The 18,982-nt window shown below is 47.0% G+C and overlaps 1 protein-coding gene across 1 annotated transcript in view; it reads right to left on the reverse strand.

The window, feature by feature from the left end:
* The window catches only part of SEMA6B (semaphorin 6B), a 246,084-nt gene that overhangs the window by 91,367 nt on the left and 135,735 nt on the right, over positions 1 to 18,982 (reverse strand). Inside the window, exons 2-3 of the mRNA XM_058163625.1 lie at positions 2,240 to 2,373; positions 870 to 996 (exon numbers count right to left, since the gene is read on the reverse strand). Of these exons, the coding sequence (XP_058019608.1) occupies positions 870 to 996; positions 2,240 to 2,354 (242 nt within the window). The 5' untranslated portion in view covers positions 2,355 to 2,373. The remainder of the gene's footprint in view (positions 1 to 869; positions 997 to 2,239; positions 2,374 to 18,982) is intronic.

Below are 18,982 nucleotides of genomic sequence, written 5' to 3' on the forward strand. Positions count from 1 at the left end.
ACCTCTCACAATACTTGACAACACAGTATCAACAGTAGAAACCTTCAAATTTCTGGGTTCTATCATATCGCAAGATCTCAAATGGACAGCTAACATCAAAACATCATTGAAAAAGGACAACAAAGAATGTTCTTTCTGCGCCAACTCAGTAAGCTCAAACTGCCCAAGGAGCTGCTGATCCAATTCTACAGAGGAATTATTGAGTCTGTCATTTGCACCTCTATAACTGTCTGGTTCGGTTCTGCAACCCAACAAGAAAAACACAGACTTCAGAGGATAATTAGAACTGCAGAAAAAATAATTGCTACCAACCTGCCTTCCATTGAGGTCCTGTATACTGCACGAATCAAGAAGAGGGCCGTGAAAATATTTGCAGATCCCTCGCATCCTGGACATAAACTGTTTCAACTCCTACCCTCAAAACAGCGCCATAGAGCACTGCACACCAGAACAACTAGGCACAAAAACAGTTTTTCCGAAGGCCATCACTCTGCTAAACAAATAATTCCCTCAACACTGTCAGACTATTTACTGAATCTGCACTACTATTAATCGTTTCATAGTTCCCATCACCAATCTCTTTCCACTTATGACTGTATGACTATAACTTGTTGCTGGCAATCCTTATGATTTATATTGATATATTGATCATCATTTGTGTTGTAAATGTTGTACCTTGATGAACGTATCTTTTCTTTTATGTACACTGAGAGCATATGCACCAAGACAAATTCCTTGTGTGTCCAATCACACTTGGCCAATAAAATTCTATTCTATTCTATTCTAGATCGTACCAGCCGATCGCTAGGGAAAGTTCCAGATGTCAGACGCCACAGAAAAGTCACTAAAAATGGGCAGCGTCCAGTTACCTCTCTCCGATAAACAGAGTCCGGTTGATGGTCAGCATCCGTTGAATATGGAGGCGCTCGGTCCCGCCGTCCTGGCTGGCGAACCGGCCAAGTCCGTTGCCCACGAACACCGCATATTGTTTCACGTCTGTGGGAAATCAAAGGAAAGACGGGTGGGAAATCACAGGTAGTTCTGAACTTGCGACCGCAATAGAGCCCAGCATTTCTGCTGCTAAGCGAGACCGTTGTTAAGTGAGCTTTTCGCCCCATTTTACGGCCTTTCCCACAGCAGTTGTTAAAGCGATTCACTGTAGGTGTTAAATTAGTAATCCAGTTGTTAAGCGAACCGGGCTTTCTCCTGGACTCTGATGGTCGCAAAAGGAGATCACGCGACCCGCCCCCCCCCGAGACACTGCAACCGTCATAAATATGAGTCACTTGCCGAGTGTCTGAATTTTGATTATGTGATCGTGGGGATGCTGCAACGGTCGTAAGTCTGAAAACCAGTCCCTTTTTTTTTTAGTGCGGTTGTAACTCCGAACAGTCACTAAACAAACTGTTGTAAGGCAAGGTCTACTGGTACTGGGCAGTTCCTAAAGGAATCCTGGCCTGGTTATCCAACCTCAGGATGAGGAAAATACAAGGTGCTTTTTGATGAGTGTAGGATTAAGGTTTGGACGGAAATCCACTGCTTCCCCTCCACGCAAAGTTGTCATAGTCTGTGCGAATGGCCTTGGGAGACAGGAGGAAGAGCTGGAGATAAGGCAACAATTGGATAAGAGGCCGCTGGGACTGAATGGAGGGGCGGATAATGTCTTGGGAGCAAGGGTGGGCTTCAAAAAGTTTAGAAAAGGGGTTCTCTACTAGGTTGCTGGGTGGGCGTGGCCATAGTGGGTGTGGCCTAGTCAGCCTCTTGCACCATGGCGCCGGAGGGGGGGATTTTTGCCCTCCCCAGGCTGCAGAGTCTTTCCTTGAGCCTCCGGAAGGGCAAAAATTGCCTCCCCAGGCTCCGGAAGCCCACTGGAAGTTCCCAAACTTTCAATAGGCCTGGGTTTTTTTGCCCTCCCCGAGCCTCCGCACATGCCCTGCACTTACCTGCATCCAAAACGAGCCGTGGGGGGACTCCTTGGAGGGGCGGGGCGGGGTGGGGTAGGTGGGGCCAGCCAGGAGTGAGATTTGGGGGTTCTCCAAACTGCCCAGAATCTTAGCTAGAGGTTCTCCTGCGAACCCCCCAGTAGCCCATCTCTGCTTGGAGTGGGGGACCTTCCCTAGTTTCTTGAGGTGCATAAGTAATGTGGGGGGGGGAATACTTTCAGATTTGCAAGATTCCCTTAATGCCACCAGTTGGAGAACCCCCAGATGGCAAAAGCCTCTCCCGCAGGTTCACTTACAGTCCTCCAGAGCGACGCTGATGGGCCCCGATTCTTCGGGGAAGTGGGCGCGAGATGTCCTCTCCAGCAGCAGTAGGAAGACGAGAGGCAGGCAGGCGGGGGTCATGGCTTCCATGCGGCGTGCCCTTCGCACCACCTGCAAAAAATTTCAAGGATATGAAGAATATTAAGCCGTTAGGCCAAAGAAATTCACCGTATCGCTTGGTGAAAAAAAAACAACCAAACCCAAATAAAGACAGCTAGCGTCCGAATAGCTTGAACCCCGGGCCATACCGCTTGCCGTTCTATTGTTGATCTGTTTCCAAAATCCACCCAACTGCCTGTCTTGCCTCCCCCCCACACATCCTCTTTCCCTTAGCGTTTGGTTGCGGGAATGAAGATGCCAGTTGCTAAGATAGATCTCCCCTTGGATGACCCCCCTGTCCGACCAATTTATCATCTGATTTCTACTTTTCCCCCTCTCGGTCTTTCTCCGCTGCCTCCTAGTTTTCCTTTGAATTTGACTGGGAAAGTTTTTAAGCTCACTTGGTTGGATGGAAGTGAAGAATGGGGGTCAATTCTTTTTATATCTATCTATCTATCTATCTATCTATCTATCTATCTATCTATCTGTCTGTCTGTCTGTCTGTCTGTCTGTCTGTCTGTCTGTCTGTCTATCTATCTATCTATCTATCTATCTATCTATCTATCGATCTATCGATCTATCGATCTATCGATCTATCGATCTATCTATTGATCTGTCATCTGCACCTCTATAAGTGTCTGGTTTGATTCTGCAACCCAACAAGACAGACACAGACTTCAGAGGATAATTAGAATTGCTGGGGAAAAAATGGCTACCAACCTGCCTTCCATTGAGGACCTGTATACTGCACGAATCAAGAAGAGGGCTGTGAAAATATTTACAGATCCCTCACATCCAGGACATCAACTGTTTCAACGCCTACCCTCAAAACGACGCTATAGAGCACTGCACACCAGAACAACCAGACACAAGAACAGTTTTTTCCCGAAGGCCATCACTCTGCTAAACAAATAATTCCCTCAACACTGTCAAACTATTTACTGAATCTGCACTACTATTAATCTTCTCATCGTTCCCATCACCCATCTCCTCCCACTTATGACTGTAACTTTGTTGCTTGTATCCTTATGATTTATATTGATATTGTTTCCTGATTGCTTAATTGTACCCTATGACTATCATTAAGTGTTGTACCTTAGAATTTTTGATGAAGGTATCTTTTCTTTTATGTACACTGAGAGCATATGCACCAAAGACAAATTCCTTGTGGATCCAATCACACTTGGTCAATAACAAAAATTCTGTCTGTCTGTCTGTCTGTCTGTCTGCCTGCCTGCCTGCCTGCCTGCCTGCCTGCCTATCTATCTATCTATCTATCTATCTATCTATCTATCTATCTATCTATCTATCTATCTATCTATCTATCTATCTATCTATCTATCTATCTATCTGACAGACCACAACACTATCTTTGTCTATCGATCTATCTACTTAATTTCCTATTGTTTACATTTGTTAGTGCTTAATAGACATCGTGTTGTCTGGATATTTAATTTGCTTAACAATACAGATTACATTCTTAATCTCCACCCCTTTCCCCCAACCACTAGTAGCCAATAATAACAACAACAACAACAACAACAACAACAACAACAACAACAACAACAGAGTTGGAAGGGACCTTGGAGGTCTTCTAGTCCAACCCCCTGCCCAGGCAAGAAACCCTACACTATTTCAGATAAATGGCTATCCAACATTTTCTTAAAAATTTCCAGTGTTGGAGCTTTACAACTTCTGCAGGCAAGTCGTTCCACTGATTAATTGTAAAATAAGTAAAATAAGTTCCACGTCTGATAATATTCTTTCTATTTAGTTTTTAATGTAAGTCTACCCATTTCTGCACAATCTTCCCAATTATCTCCTCATCTCGCAGCCTTTCTCCATTTTTCCAATATTGTGCGAATATATAGAATATAGAATAACAAGAGTTGGAAGGGACCTTAGAGGTCTTCTAGTCCAACCCCCAGCTCAGGCAGGAAACCCTACACCAGGGGTCTCCAACCTTGGCAACTTTAAGACTTGTGGACTTCAACTTCAAAGTTGAAGCAAAGCTGGCTGAGGAACTCTGTGAGTTGAAGTCCACAAGTCTTAAAGTTTCCAAAGTTGGAGACCCCTGCCCTACACCACTCCAGACAAATGGTTATCCAATCTCTTCTTAATAACTAGAGGCAAGTAGTTCCACTGGTTCATTGATTAGTTTCAACCCATTGCTTCTTGTCCTGCCTTTGGGTGCTTTGGAGGATATAAATCCTGGCTACTGTTAAGACATGCAATATTAAATATCTACTTTGTTTATCAAGTTCTTCTGGTATTATGCATTATAAAAACAGTTCAGGTTTAAAATCTATACGTTTCCCTATCATCTAGAAAGAGTGCAGAGAAGAGCAATAAAGATGATTAGGGGACTGGAGGCTAAAACATATGAAGAATGGTTGCAGGACCTCGGTATGTCTAGTTTAATGAAAAGAAGGACTAGGGGAGACATGACAGCAGTGTTCCAATATCTCAGGGGCTGCCCCAAAGAAGAGGGAGTCAAGCTATTCTCCAAAGCACCTGAGGGTAGAACAAGAAGCAATGGGTGGAAACTAATCAACGAAAGAAGCAACTTAGAACTAAGGAGAAATTTCCCGACAGTTGGAACAATTAATAAGTGGAACAACTTGCCTTCAGAAGTTGTGAATGCACCAACACTGGAAATTTTAAAGAAAATGTTGGATAGCCATTTGTCTGAAATGGTGTAGGGTTTCCTGCCTCGGCAGGGGGTTGGACTAGAAGACCTCCAAGGTCCCTTCCAACTCTGTTATTATGTTATGTTATGTTATCTTTTCTATCCACCTATGTATTTTTGCTCATTTTTTTTTTTTTTGCTTTTACACAAGTCATGCCACATATGAGAAAATGTTCTTTGGGTTACATTTCCAGTCCTGATATTGCTGTTTTCTAGGAGTTAGCCTTGTTAGCCATAAATCATGATTTTCAGCTGGGTGCACCCTGGGGCCAAAATAGCATCTCTCCGGAAAGGTGTATAAATACCTTTTTATTTATGCATAAGTAAGAAGTAATTTCCCCCAGGTACGAGGCGGAGAAACCCTTAGAGATGGGAAAATTGACTTTATTCTACTCAGGTTGGCTGAGGAATTCTGGGAACTGAAGTTCCACGCACCTTAAAATTGCTAAGGTCAAGCAACACTACCCTATAGCAGGGGTCTCCAACCTTGACAACTTTAAGACTTGTGGACTGGCTGAGGAACTCTGGGAGTTGAAGTCCACAAGTGTTGTGACTCCAGCCCCCGAACCTGGCCCCATGCCCGAAAGTGACTCCGAAAGTGAGGGGGAAGGGCCGGTAAGGCTTACCTCGGGAGCACTGATTCCTCCAGGAGCCAGAACCAGGCCAGTCGGAGGACGTAATGAGGCCGTCATCCCCTGATTCCTCCCTTCCCCAGGCTACACCTTCAGACCCAGCTGATAATAATAATAATCAAGCTTGGCTTGACCCACGCTTCAGAAGATTAGACTGGCGGCGTCATCAAAAGGAAGGGTGGGGCAGGAGCCCCACCCCACAGGATATATAAGGAGCTCTGGGACTGCTCTCACTTCCACGGGAAGCAAAAATTTAGCTGAACCGTTTCAAAAAGAGCTGAAAGTCTTGCTACGTGAGTCATTTGTTTGAACTTTGGCAGGCAGCTGCGATTTCTCTGCCAGGACTGATAAGAGCCGTGAATCCACTGGCTGAAGGCCAACTCGTTAATCCGAAGTGGGGAAGGAGACAGAACAATGTCTTAAAGTTGCCAAGGTTGGAGACCCCTGCCCTATAGGTCAGTGATGGTTAACCTTTTTGGTGCTGAGTGCCCAAAGTGCGCATGCGCGCCCTCTCAAATGCAAACACGTGCCAGAACCCCCAAAACGCAATATGAACGCCCCCTGCGCATGCCCCCTGCCCCCCCGCGCTCCGTTTTGGCTTCCAGGTTGGTGCAGGAGGCTTTTCAGGAAAGCTCTTTTACCAACCTGCACCCCCCCCACACACACATATATGCGCCACCCACGTGATCAAAATTAAGATGCCTGGCCATGCTTTTTAAGACAGCCAACAAAAACAGCCTCCGAGTTACAATTTTTAAAAAAAGTTTGCACGCCGCCAGATCTACCGTAGCGAGATCTGGCTGTGATTTGGAGGGGGCAAGAGGCCATTTCCACATTTCCAGGGCCTGTGGTGGCTCAACAGACTAAGCCTGTCTGTTATTAAGAGCAGCTGCTTGCAATTATTGCAGGTTCAAGTCCCACCAGGCCCAAGGTTGACTCAGCCATGAAAATATTTACAGATCCCTCACATCCAGGACATAAACTATTTCAACTCCTGCCCTCAAAACGACGCTATAGAGCACTGCACACCAGAACAACTAGACCCAAGAACACTTTTTCCCGAAGGCCATCACTCTGCTAAACAAATAATTCCCTCAACACTGTCAAACTATTGACTAAATCTGCACTACTATTAATCTTCTCATCGTTCCCATCACCAATCTCTTCCCACTTATGACTGTATGACTGTAACTTTGTTGCTGGCAATCCTTATGATTTATATTGATATATTGACCATCATTTGTGTTGTAAATGTTGTACTTTGATGAACGTATCTTTTCTTTTATGTACACTGAGAGCCTATGCACCAAGACAAATTCCTTGTGTGTCCGATCACACTTGGCCAATAAAAAATTCTATTCTATTCTATTTATAAGGTAGGTAAAATGAGGACCCAGATTGTTGGGGGCAATAAAAAGTTGACTTTGTATATAATATACAAATGGATGAAGACTATTGCTTAACACAATGTAAGCCGCCCTGAGTCTTCGGAGAAGGGCGGGATATAAAATTCAAATAAAAAAAAGAAGAAGAAGGGGGAAATAGAGGGAGGGTCCCCAAATCACGGTCTCCTCCTGCTCTGATGCAGCTGGACAACGTGCAAGCCGAAGCACCAGCTGGCCAAAGCCCGGATGGGGGAGTTGACATTGTCCCCCGAAGGTGAGAAACTTCAAGGAGACAGCGGGGTCTTCCTCAACACTCACAGCCTGCAGGAGCAGCACCTCTTGAGCAAGGGTAAGATTGCTACACACACACACACACACAGGTTATGGGAACACTTTCTCTAGTTGGGTCTTGAGAGCATCTCCCATGCGCCCCACCCCCCCATGCATGCACAGCAGAGACCAGAAGACCAGCTGGTTGGTGGGAAGTGTGCATGAGCATTGCGGTGGAGCTGAGCTGGTGTGACGGTTGGCGTACCTGCAGAGAGGGCTCTTTGTGCCACCTGTGGCATGCATGCCATACGGTTGCCATCACAGCTATAGGTAAACCTTGGCTTACAACAGTGGTGAGTTGCTATGGGTTCGCCCCAGATCGGGCGAACTGGTGGCGGTGGTGTCAGGGTTTCAAGGAACACCCTCGACAAAATAAAGCTCTGAGGCTTGCGGTTCCTCAAAGTTCCAATTTATTAAGAGATGTCACGTTGGCACAGCTGGGAAAACCCGAAACTGAAAGCTTCCCGGTTTTCCACACCCAGTTGACAGTTCACAGCCCTGCCCCACAACCGCAAGTTCATCCCATTGTCCAGTCAACTCTTCACACTCAACTGGATACAATCTTCAGGCAGTCTACCTCAGACTCAGGATGTCCTTGAATACAGAATGTTGTTATGACTAACTTTCTACCGCTCCAACAACAACCCCCTCCCAACTTCCCCAACTAAAATATGTGTCAGTTAAGAAGCAGAAAAAAAAAATTGCCTTCCAAAACTGACGGGCGGGAGGCTCCGCCCAACCGCCCGGACATCTCTGCACATGTGCAGAAGCGTCGCGTGTGCGCCGATGAGAAAACCGGTAGCGACGGGATTTGAATCGCACTACTGACTTACAAAAGTCCATTTAGGAACCGTTCAAAGTTACAACAGCCCTGAAAAAAAGTGACGTATGACCATTTTTCACACTAACGACTGTCGCAGCATAGAGTGGTACAATGGCCTAGAGGTGGAGCTCTCGCCTCACAATCAGGAGGCTGTGAGTTTGATCCTAGGTAGAGGCAGATATTTTTCTCTCTCTGGGCACAATGAGAATATATCTGCTGGATATAACTCCTCATTGGCGACAGGAAGGGCATCCGGCCAGGAAACACTCTGCTAACTCCATTCAGTTGCCCAAACTCCACCCTGCAAGGGATTATGGGGATGACGATGATGATGATGACTGTCACAGCATCTCCATGGTCATGTGATTAAATTTAAATTTAAGATGCCTGGCAACTGACTCATATTTATGACGGTGGCAGCGTCCCGAGGGGGTCATGCAATCCCCTTTTGCGTCCTTCTGACAAGCGAAGTCCATGGGGAAGCCAGATTCTCTTAACATCCGTGTAACTTAAAAACGGCAATGATTCATTTAACAACGGTGGCAAGGAAGGTCGTAAAACGGGGCAAAACTCACTCAACTGTCCCGTTTAACAACCGGAAATTTTGGGCTCAAGCGTGGTCGTGAGTCGAGGACCCGCTAATGCCACTTATGGGAAGATGCCAACACACGTGTGCCTCGTGTCGCCCGCATGTAACTCAATTTTGCTGGGAAAAAGGGGCTATTTTTAAGACAACCAGCAGAAGTCCTGCCTGCAAATATATTTTAAGATATAGAATAGAATAGAATAGAATAGAATTTTTATTGGCCAAGTGTGATTGGACACACAAGGAATTTGTCTTGGTGCATATGCTCTCGGTGTACATAAAAAGAAAAGATACGTTCATCAAGGTACAACATATCAATTCAGAAGCGGTCCCATTAAATTCGTTGGGACCTATTTTCCTCCTAAATGAATAATTATGCAAATTCCTCCTTCCAAAATCACTGGCAAGTCACCTGTCAGTCAAAAGCAGGAGTGGGAGACACAGAAGGCCATCTGTTATGGCAGTGATGGATGGATGGATTCACATGCCATCGTGTTTTTTACAAGATGTTTTGCTAATCCCGCCTTTATTATTGTCAGAAATAACTGTAGGGTGGCGAACATTTATAATGCGCCTTCTGCCGCCTAGCTTCCCCACAACAGTCCTGTGAGGTGGGTTGGGCTGAAAGAGAGCGACTGGCCCAAAGTCACCTGGTTGGCTTTCATGCCTAAAGTGGCGCTAGAACTCACCGTCTCCTGGTGATTGGCCCAAAGTCACCCAGCCGGCTTTCATGCCTAAAGTGGGACTAGAACTCACACACTCCTGGCTACTGGCCCAAAGTCACTCAGACAGCTTTCATGCCTAAGGCAGGACTAGAACTCACCGTCTCCTGGTGATTGGTCCAAAGTCACTCAGACAGCTGTCATGCCTAAGGCGGGACTAGAACTCACACATTTCTGGTGACTGGTCCAGAATCACCCAACCGGCTTTCATGCCTAAGGCGGGACTAGAACTCACCGTCTCCTGGTGATTGGCCCAAAGTCATCCAGCCGGCTTTCATGCCTAAGGCGGGACTAGAACTCACCGTCTCCTGGTGATTGGCCCAAAGTCACCCAACCAGCTTTCATGCCTAAAGTGGGACTAGAACTCACCATCTCCTGGTGATTGGCCCAAAGTCACACAGCTGGCTTTCGTGCCTAAGGCAGGACTAGAACTCACACATTCCTGGTGACTGGTCCAGAATCACCCAACTGGCTTTCATGCCTAAGGCAGGACTAAAACTCCCCGTCTCCTGGTGATTGTCCTGGTGCCCAACCACTGAACCAAACTAGCCTTCGATTGCATTGTGTAGGGGGAGATTGGAAGGGTGTGAATAACACTGATTTTCTTCCCACTGAGAAAACACCGAAATGAGTGCAGAGAAGAGCGAAGGAAGAGAAACTGTCGTCCCCCCCCCTTCTCCCCCCCTCCGGGTGCACCACCTGACGGCGGATTGCTGCGAGAACTAATGAAATCAGCAAATTTGAGGACAAACAAAAGGAAAACATTTCATCAAGGCATCGCATAATCTACTTAGGGAGTTCCACTGCCTTGAGAGGTGTACAGCAGCCACTTTCCAGGCAAGCTTTGTAAGTGACTTTCATGATCGGATTGCGTTCGATGGGCACCACCTGGCTAGCTGAGATTTGGCCCTTGCTGCTTGGTCTCCTTTCCATCCCAATGCAAGGTAACAGAGCTGAAAAGGATCTTGGAGATCTTCCAGTCCAACCCCCTACTGGAGCAGGATACTCTATACCGGGTGTCAGCAACCTGCAGCTCCAGAGCCGCATGTGTGTTCTGTCCCCCCACCTCAGTCCGGGAAGCACGAGAAAATGACTCAATTAGCCGGCAATTGAGTCCACGGCAGCTATCAGCTCTGGCAGCAACCCAGTGAGCTTCTGCCAAGGTTTTTCTGTTATCTTTCTTGATGCCGGCGTGTCAGCCAGGAAATCAGGAATAAACAGCACTTCAGCTCAAGTTCTCTCCAGGCAGTTTGATTTGTTCGTCACGAAGCAGTATAACAGCCCCTCCTGCTTTTATACCCTGTGGGGTGTGGCTCCGTGACTCAGCACTTTCTAGGCCTGCCCCACCCCTGCTTCTGTTGTTCCCGCCTCTCTTGTCTATGAAACCAGGGGTCTAACCAGGACTGATTGTCCTCAGCTGGGTCTGGAAGCGTTTCCTGGGCGGGGGGGAGATACAGGAGATGGAGGCCTCGTCACCTCTTCCACCTGGCCTGCCTCTGGCTCCTGGAGCTGAGCCAGGGAAGCTGGCCCTGCAGAAGGGAGCCCTGACGGCCCTTCCCCCTCACTCTCTGAGTCACTCTCTGGCAGGGGGGGGCTGGAGCCACAACAATGTGGCTTTTGGGGCCCTCTGCTGTGGCTCCTTGCCTGGCCCCACCCCTTGCCCTCCCCTCCCAGTCACTCCTCACCTGGCCTGAGAAGGTAAAGGAGACAGTGGGGGATGGAGAAGCAGCTGGGGCAGAGACAGAGAGATACAGAGGGAGGGGAGAGAGAGAGAGAAACATAGAGAGATACAGAGAGAGAGGGGGAGGGAGGGAGAGAGGGAGAGAAAGATGGACAAAGGATTTTGTGGTTCTCTGTGTTTTTTTAACAACTGATTGTCTGCCCTAATGACCGGCTGGGTAGGCGTGGCTAGGGGTGGGTCATGTGACCGGTAGAAGTGTTGAGTTGGCCACGCCCACCAGGTTTTGTGGCTCCCGGTGTTTCCTTTTCTGTGGGAAACGGGTCCAAATGGCTCTTGGAGTGTTTAAGGTTGCAGGCCCCTGCCCTATACCATTCCAGGCGAATGGCTGTCCAATCTCTTCTTAAAAAACTCTAATGGTGGAGCGCCCACCACTTCCGGTGGCAAGCTGTTCCACTGGTTAATTGTCCTCACTGTTAGGAAGTTTCTCCTTAATTCTAGGTTGCTTCTTCTCCTTGATCGGTTTCCATCCGTCGTTTCTTGTCCTGCCTCTAGGTGCTTTTGGAGAATAAAGTTGACCCCCCTCTTCTTTGTGGCAACCCCTCAAATATTGGAAGAGTGCTGCCGGGTCACCCCTAGTCAAAACAAAAAAGATTTTGAAGCTTTGGAAAAAGCGCAGAGAAGAGCAACTAAGATGAATAAAGGCCTGGAGACTAAGACATACGAAGGACGGTTGCAGGATTTGGATTCGGCCAGTCTAGAGAAAAGGAGGACGAGGAGGGGGCATGAGAGCAGTATTCCAGTATTTGATGGGCTGCCACAAAGAGGAGGGGGTCAAATTATTTTCCAAAGCACCAGAAGGCAGGACAAGAAACATTGGATGGGACCAATTGCAGGAACTGGGCATAGCTAGTCTAGTGAAGAGAAGGACCAGGGGAGACAGGATAACAGTCTTCCAATATTTGAGGGGCTGCCACACAGAGGTCAAGCTATTTTCCAAAGCACCTGAAGGCCAGATAAGGAATAATGGATGGAAACTGAACAAGGAGAAATTCAACCTGGAAATAAGGAGAAATTTCCTAACAGTGAGAACAATCAATCCATGAAACAGAAGTTGCCTTCAGAAGTTGTTGGAGCTTCATCACTGGAGGCTTTCAAGAAGAGACTGGACTGTCATTTGTCAGAATGAAGGATCTCCTGTTTGAGCAGAGAGTTGGATTAGAACAGGGGTCTCCGACCTTGGTCACTTAGCTGGCTGAGGAACTCTGGGAGTTGTTGTTTTTTTCTCCATAAAAAAGTTTTATTTTTACAATCATATCAAACAGCTCATCCAATGTACAGTTATATACAATTAGTCGGGCTTGCCCAGTCACCCCCCCCCTTTTTAACACTCTTCCCTCTTCTACCTTCTTCTACTTTCCAGACCTTCCTCTCCTTCTCTTATCTACATCCTCTCCTCCCTCCACCCTACACCTTCCTTCTCCCTCTTCTACCCCTCTTCCTTCCTCTTCTCCTCTTTCCTACCTCCTACTCTCTCCTCTTTTCTCCCTCCCCACCGTTCTAAAATGGTAACTGGGCAGACCCGACCCTACATTAATTATATTTATACATCTTCAATAATCCCTGTACATTAACCATCACTCCATCCTCTACCCTCAACCCCCCAATTCCCCTCCCCCTTACCCCCCACCCCCCACCCCGACTTCCCAGAACAAAATGCAGGGTATCAAAACTAACAATCATAATCCAAAATAATTCCTAAATTATAATCTCTAGTCACTCCACACATAATCACACTCTCAATTCCCCTCTCCTTCAGAAATAAATCTAATACAAAATGTTTCCTAAATTTACTCATATGCTATTCGATATTTTTTTACCTGATACTTATTTTGAATATAATCAATCCACATTTTCCATTCTAAAATATATTTTTCTTGTGTATAGTCTTTCAAATAAGCAGAAATTTTTGCCATTTCTCCCAGGAACTCTGGGAGTTGAAGTCCACAAGTCTTAAAGTGGCCAAGGCTGGAGACCCCTGGATTAGATGACCTACATGATCTCTTCCAACTCTGTTATTCTACGCACTAATCAAGGAGAGGAGCAACCTGGAATTAAAGAGACATTTCCTAACAGTGAGACCAGTTAACCAATGGACTTGCCCTCAGAAGTTGTGGGTGCTCCATCACTGAAGGTTTTTAAGAAGAGATTGAAGATGTTGTGCCTCGCCCGCCCTCCTCTCCTCAGCCGGGCCCCTCCCATCTCCTGCTATCTGAGTCAGAGTCTGATAATGAAGAGGAACGGCCTGGCATGCCTCCAGCCCCTAGCCCTGGCACCATGCCCGGACAGAGTGTCAGGAATGAGCAAACAAACCTCTCTCCTACAGCGTGTGACCACGAAGCCAGCCACGTGCTAGAATTGCCGGCAGCAGATCAGGAGGACGGAAAGTAACAGTGGACGGATCCCCGCTTCTGGAGAATTGAGAGGCGACGTCAGCAAAAGGAAGGGAGGGGTAGGCCTAGATAAGTGCTGAGTCATGGAGCCATACCCCATGGCCTATATAAAGGATCTGCTTTTTGGCATTCCTTGAGTCAAGCAAAGTCTCATCTGGTTTGCTGAAGTCACACCTTGGGTTCCTGCCTGCCCTGAGAAATCTGAAAGGAATTTAGCAAAGCTGCAGAGGCTTCGTGGCCACGCTTGATACAGACTTCCCAGACCCGGCCGTCGGAGCGGGAGTGGGACACGACAGAAGAACTGTTTGTCTGAAATGGTATATTGTCTCCTGCTTTAGCAGGGGGTTGGACTAGAAGACCTCCGAGGCCCCTCCCAGCTCTGCTCTATTCCATTGTCTTTCTAGTCCTTCTCTTTGTTAGACATCAAGCAAGACATCCTTTGTCTGTGACTTGGGACCTTTCCGGCCAACTCAAGTCTCCAGCGGCAAAATTCATACAGCTATATGCTTTTTGTATTCCATGTTCACCGTCTCTGATGGAACCTTGGGGACACCCGTTCTGTTTCCAAGCCATGTTTTGATGTTCTTTAAAAGAACTGCGGGTCACAATGTCTGGATCAATAAAGCTTGTCTAACCTCCTTTGAGGGACCTGACCAAAAGTGGGCTTCACATACTGTAGCAATTGGTTCGTCCAGCACCGGAAATGTGCACGCGGCATCACAAAATATGGCAATTTGCTCTTGCGTGCCATCCACACATGCATGTGACGTCAAACAACGCGGCAATTCGCTCGCATGTCCCCCGTCCGTGCAGGTGTGCGACGTCAAACGCGCAGCGATATTGGACGGAATTGCGGCTGGGCAGGCAGGTCGTGCCACTACCGGTTCGCCCGAATTGTTCTGAACCGGCTAAATACCACTTCTAGATCCGACAGAAGATCGGTCTCCCCATACCAGAAATCAAAGCTGAAAATGCCTGGTTTTGCACCCGCACTTCCATGCACTGAAACACGGCGAGGCTGGGTCACTCACACGCTGCTTCCCAAATAAATTGATATTTCAATAATTTATTCCCCACACCCTTGAAAATCCTTCTCTCCTCTCCTTTAAGGCAGGAAGGTGCCATTAAATCGTAATTTTCACTTTCCCTTCACAGATATAAGCGGTGGGAGGTGACAGCTAAAGAGAGAAAGAGAGAGAGAAAATAAAGGTCCAGGAGGCCTTTTAACTAGATAAAAGAACAAGAAAAGGAGATATAATTTATTTTTAATTTGCTCATTGAATTTCAATGCAGCCCATCTCACCCTTAGGTGACTCCAGAGGTCTTGTTGTGGTCCTCCAGCAGCCTGCGGAGCTAGCAGTGGAGTCGGACAGTGAGGAGGCTGGGGAGGACCATGGGCCAGTCCTGGAGTCAGGGGAAGGCCCGGAGGAGGGCTCTGAGTCGGAGGCAGAGATGGGGTCAGGGCCATCTGGGAGCGATGCGCGGACTTCGGAGCTTCCAGAGGCGGACAGCAGAGAGACAGAGGAACAGGAAGAACCTGTTCCTAGTGCACGCATGCGAAGAGCTGTCAGAAGGCGAGAGCAGCTAAAGCAAAAAGGACGACTCGGGAGTAAGGCCAAGAGATGATTGGCCCCTCCCATAAGGCTTAAAAGAGTAGCAAAGGCTCTTGGGTTCTTTGTAGGAAAGCAACGTTGCTACAATTGTTTCTTGTCTCCTGTTTCTGAACTTTGTGGGGTTCTTGCCAAGAAAAGCCTTTGGCAGGGTGCCAAAGAAGACAAAGGTTTGTGATAAGGCCGAAGGACTTTTTCTGAAGGACTTTGTTTTGGACTTAATTTGGACTAAGCTGAGAATGAAGTTGTTCTAATAAAATATGTTTGTGCCTGGTAATAACTACATGGGCCTAGGTCACAACAGGGCTATAGAATATTGGATGTGGGGGAAGTTCTGTGTAAGTCCGGAGGGGGGGAAAGTATAGTTTGGTCGAGTGGTGAAGGCACCAGGCAAGAAACTGGGTGATGAGGAGTTCTAGTCACACCTTAGTGATGAAAGCCAGCTGGAGGGCTTTGGGCCAATCACTAGGAGACTGTGAGTTCTAGTTCCACCTTAGGCATGAAAGCCAAATGGGAGACTTTGGGCTAGTCCATCTCTCTCCACCCAGCCCACCTCGCAGGGTTGTTGTGGAGAGAATAGGAAGAAGGAGTAATAGATATGTTCAGCACCTTGAGCCGGTTGCAAAAAGATATAATAAAGGTGGGATATAAATAATAAAATAAAATCTCAAAAATCAAATCAAATTTCCATTAACCTTATTTCACAAGACGGAGCACGGAGGAGACCAGCCTTTCCAACTGGGAGGTTAAGAAGCACGATGCTTAAAAAGGTGACATCCCCTTTCAGCCAAAAATTATACCCCACGGAGTATAATTTCCTGAAACTCCATGGAAATAGTTTTCACATCCTTCTAAGGGATGCTGTCCACCTCTACCTTACTTAAAGATTTCCTGTTGGCCTCCCATCAGAGGTGGTATTTACTGACTTTCCCTAAAAAGATAAAGGTAAAGGTTCCCCTTGCACATACGTGCTAGTCGTTCCCGACTCTAGGGGGCGATGCTCATCTCCATTTCAAAGCCGAAGAGCCGGCACTGTCCGAAGACGTCTCCGTGGTCATGTGGCCGGCATGACTCAACGCCAAAGGCGCACGGAACGCTGTGACCTTCCCACCAAAAGTGGTCCCTATTTTTCTACTTGCATTTTTTACCTGCTTTCGAACTGCTAGGTTGGCAGAAGCTGGGACAAGTCACGGGAGCTCACCCCGTTACGCGGCAACACTAGGGATTCGAGCCGCTGAACTGCCAACCTTTCAAACAACAAGCTCAGCGTCTTAATCACTGTGCCACCACGTCCCTTTAGTTTCCCTACCAGTTCGCAAAACACACGCACCCCATCCACGCCTGTGCCTGGCCTTCCGTGCATGTGCTTTGCTGGCGCATATGTGCGCGCCTTCTATGCATGCGCCCGGCCTCAAAAATGTGCCTAAATAGGATGGTATGGAGTGGGGCGGCTAAGCAGGCCCACCCACGATTTCCACTACTGGTTCAGGCAAACCGGTGCAAACCGGCTGAATACTGCCTCCCATCCCTGATCAAGAAAGATCGTGGATCATCAAATGTGTATGGACTCTTAATAACCACCTAGGTGGATTTTCTCCAGGAAGATCTCTTCCCCAACCTGGTCCTTCAGACCTTCATCACCTCTGTAGCTAAGTCGACTCCTCCTTCTCGCTGGTTGTCCTCGTCTTCCCTTCCCTTCCCTCTTTCCCAGCATTGGGGACTTCTGTAGAAAGGCAAGACCATGGCATAATGCATCCAACAAGTGATAGTTAGCGCTTGGTCAACGTTGTCTCCAGGGAGGGCTTTGGGTTGACGCGTTCAACGATCTATTGACTTGCTTCTTCAGCGCTTCAGGAAATTCCCGGGTGCCTTCTCCAAACCCAGCACCGATTTAAGAAGCCAACAACGAAGTCCACCGGAGACGTTCGTCTTGCCAGGAAGACCTGGCACTGAGCTGGGCTCCCTGTTCAAGAGGTTGCTGGTCTGTTTTAAGCCTTATGGGAGGGGCCAATCATCTCTTGGCCTTCCTCCCGAGTCGTCCTCTCTGTTTGAGCTGCTCTTGCCTTCTGGCAGCTCTTCTCATGCGTGCATTAGGAACAGGCTCCTCCTGTCCCTCTGCCTCACTACTATCAGTCTCTGGAGGGTCTGGAATCCGCACCTCACTCCCCAATGGCCCTGGCCCCACCTCAGCCTCATCGCTGTCCGACTCTGTTGCCAGCTCCGTAAGTTGCTGGCAGACCACAACAGTTGTGTGCTTTGCACACCCAACCACAAACACACAACGGTCTTTGTTCATAGTGGTTGGTCAAGAACCAGGACAGAGGACCGGGTGGGGCCACATTCTCTTCCTGATGGGTTGGCCCAATGTTTCTCAACTTTACGATATGTGGAATTCAACTCCCAGAATTCCCTAGCCAGCAGAATCCTGGGAGTTGAAGTCCACATATCTTAAAAGTTGAAAAACACTGCATTGGACTATCTGCCCAATGTGACCCTTGTGGCTTTCGTTTAGTGACCGTCTGGCACTGAGAAAAGTGACCGTTTTTCACACTTACGACCGTGGCAGCATTCCCAAACGTGATCCAAATTCACACGCTTGGGAAGTGACTCATATTTGTGATGGTTGCAGTGTCCCAGGGATCATGTGATTCTCCTTTTAACAAGCAAAGTCGGGGGGGGGAGGTGGATTCGCTTAATGGCTGTGTAATTCGCTTAACGATGGCAGCGATTTGCTTAACATAGGGCTATAAAACAGGAAAACAGGAAAAAAACTTCTCAACCGTCTTGGAAATGAAGGGCTCAATTTTGGTCATAAGGCAAGGACCACCCGAGCACGCTTTCGATTGGTTTAAAAAAAATAGCTGTTTGCTTCGGTTATTAATATCGGTAGATTTTTATTTATTTATTATTTATTTATTTAATTAAACTTTTATACCGCCCTTCTCCCGAAGGACTCAGGGCAGTGTACAGCCTGCATTAAAACAATTTTTATACACACTAAAATAACAATTAAAAAACTTATTCAATAAAAGGCCGAAATTAAAACCGTCCAATTGACCATATAAAATATCCAATAAAATTACAATTAAGAAATTTAAAATTTAAAATTTAAAAAATCAGGCCAGTCCCGCTTGGATAAATAAATAAGTTTTCAGTTCCCGGCGAAAGGTCCGGAGGTCAGGCAATTGGCGTAAACCGGGGGGGAAGTTCGTTCCAGAGAGATTTTGGCCTTAAGAGGCCTCCATAGCTGTCAAAAAAAAAAACCTTGCTAATTTTTTTCCTTCTTGCTCAACCAAAAACAGCTTTGAAGTCAATGATGCCTGAGACATTCCACATCCAAACAATATCAGATAATTAAATTTGTATTCTGTATTTTGTCCAGAACCGACATCTGTGCCGTCAAAGGACAAATGGAGAGTGTGAATTTTTTTTTCCTAGCTATTTTTGCAGGCTCTCCTCATATATTTTTTTTTTAAATATAAGAATGGGTACATTTCAAATTCTTGGTTACCCTCTAGAAGGTTGTTCTTCAAAATGTGCCCGCATCCAGAGTAGCCAAGCTGGCTGGGGAATTCTGGGAGTTGAGGTCCACAAATCTTTAAAATTGCTAAGAAATGGGTGAAAACAAAACAACAGAATTGGAAGGGACCTTGGAGGTCTTCTAGTCCATCCCCCTGCTCAGGCAGGAGACCCTATACCTTTTCAGACAAA

The sequence above is a fragment of the Ahaetulla prasina genome, chromosome 1 (assembly GCF_028640845.1).
Source record: "Ahaetulla prasina isolate Xishuangbanna chromosome 1, ASM2864084v1, whole genome shotgun sequence".
Classification (NCBI taxonomy): Eukaryota; Metazoa; Chordata; class Lepidosauria; order Squamata; family Colubridae; genus Ahaetulla; species Ahaetulla prasina.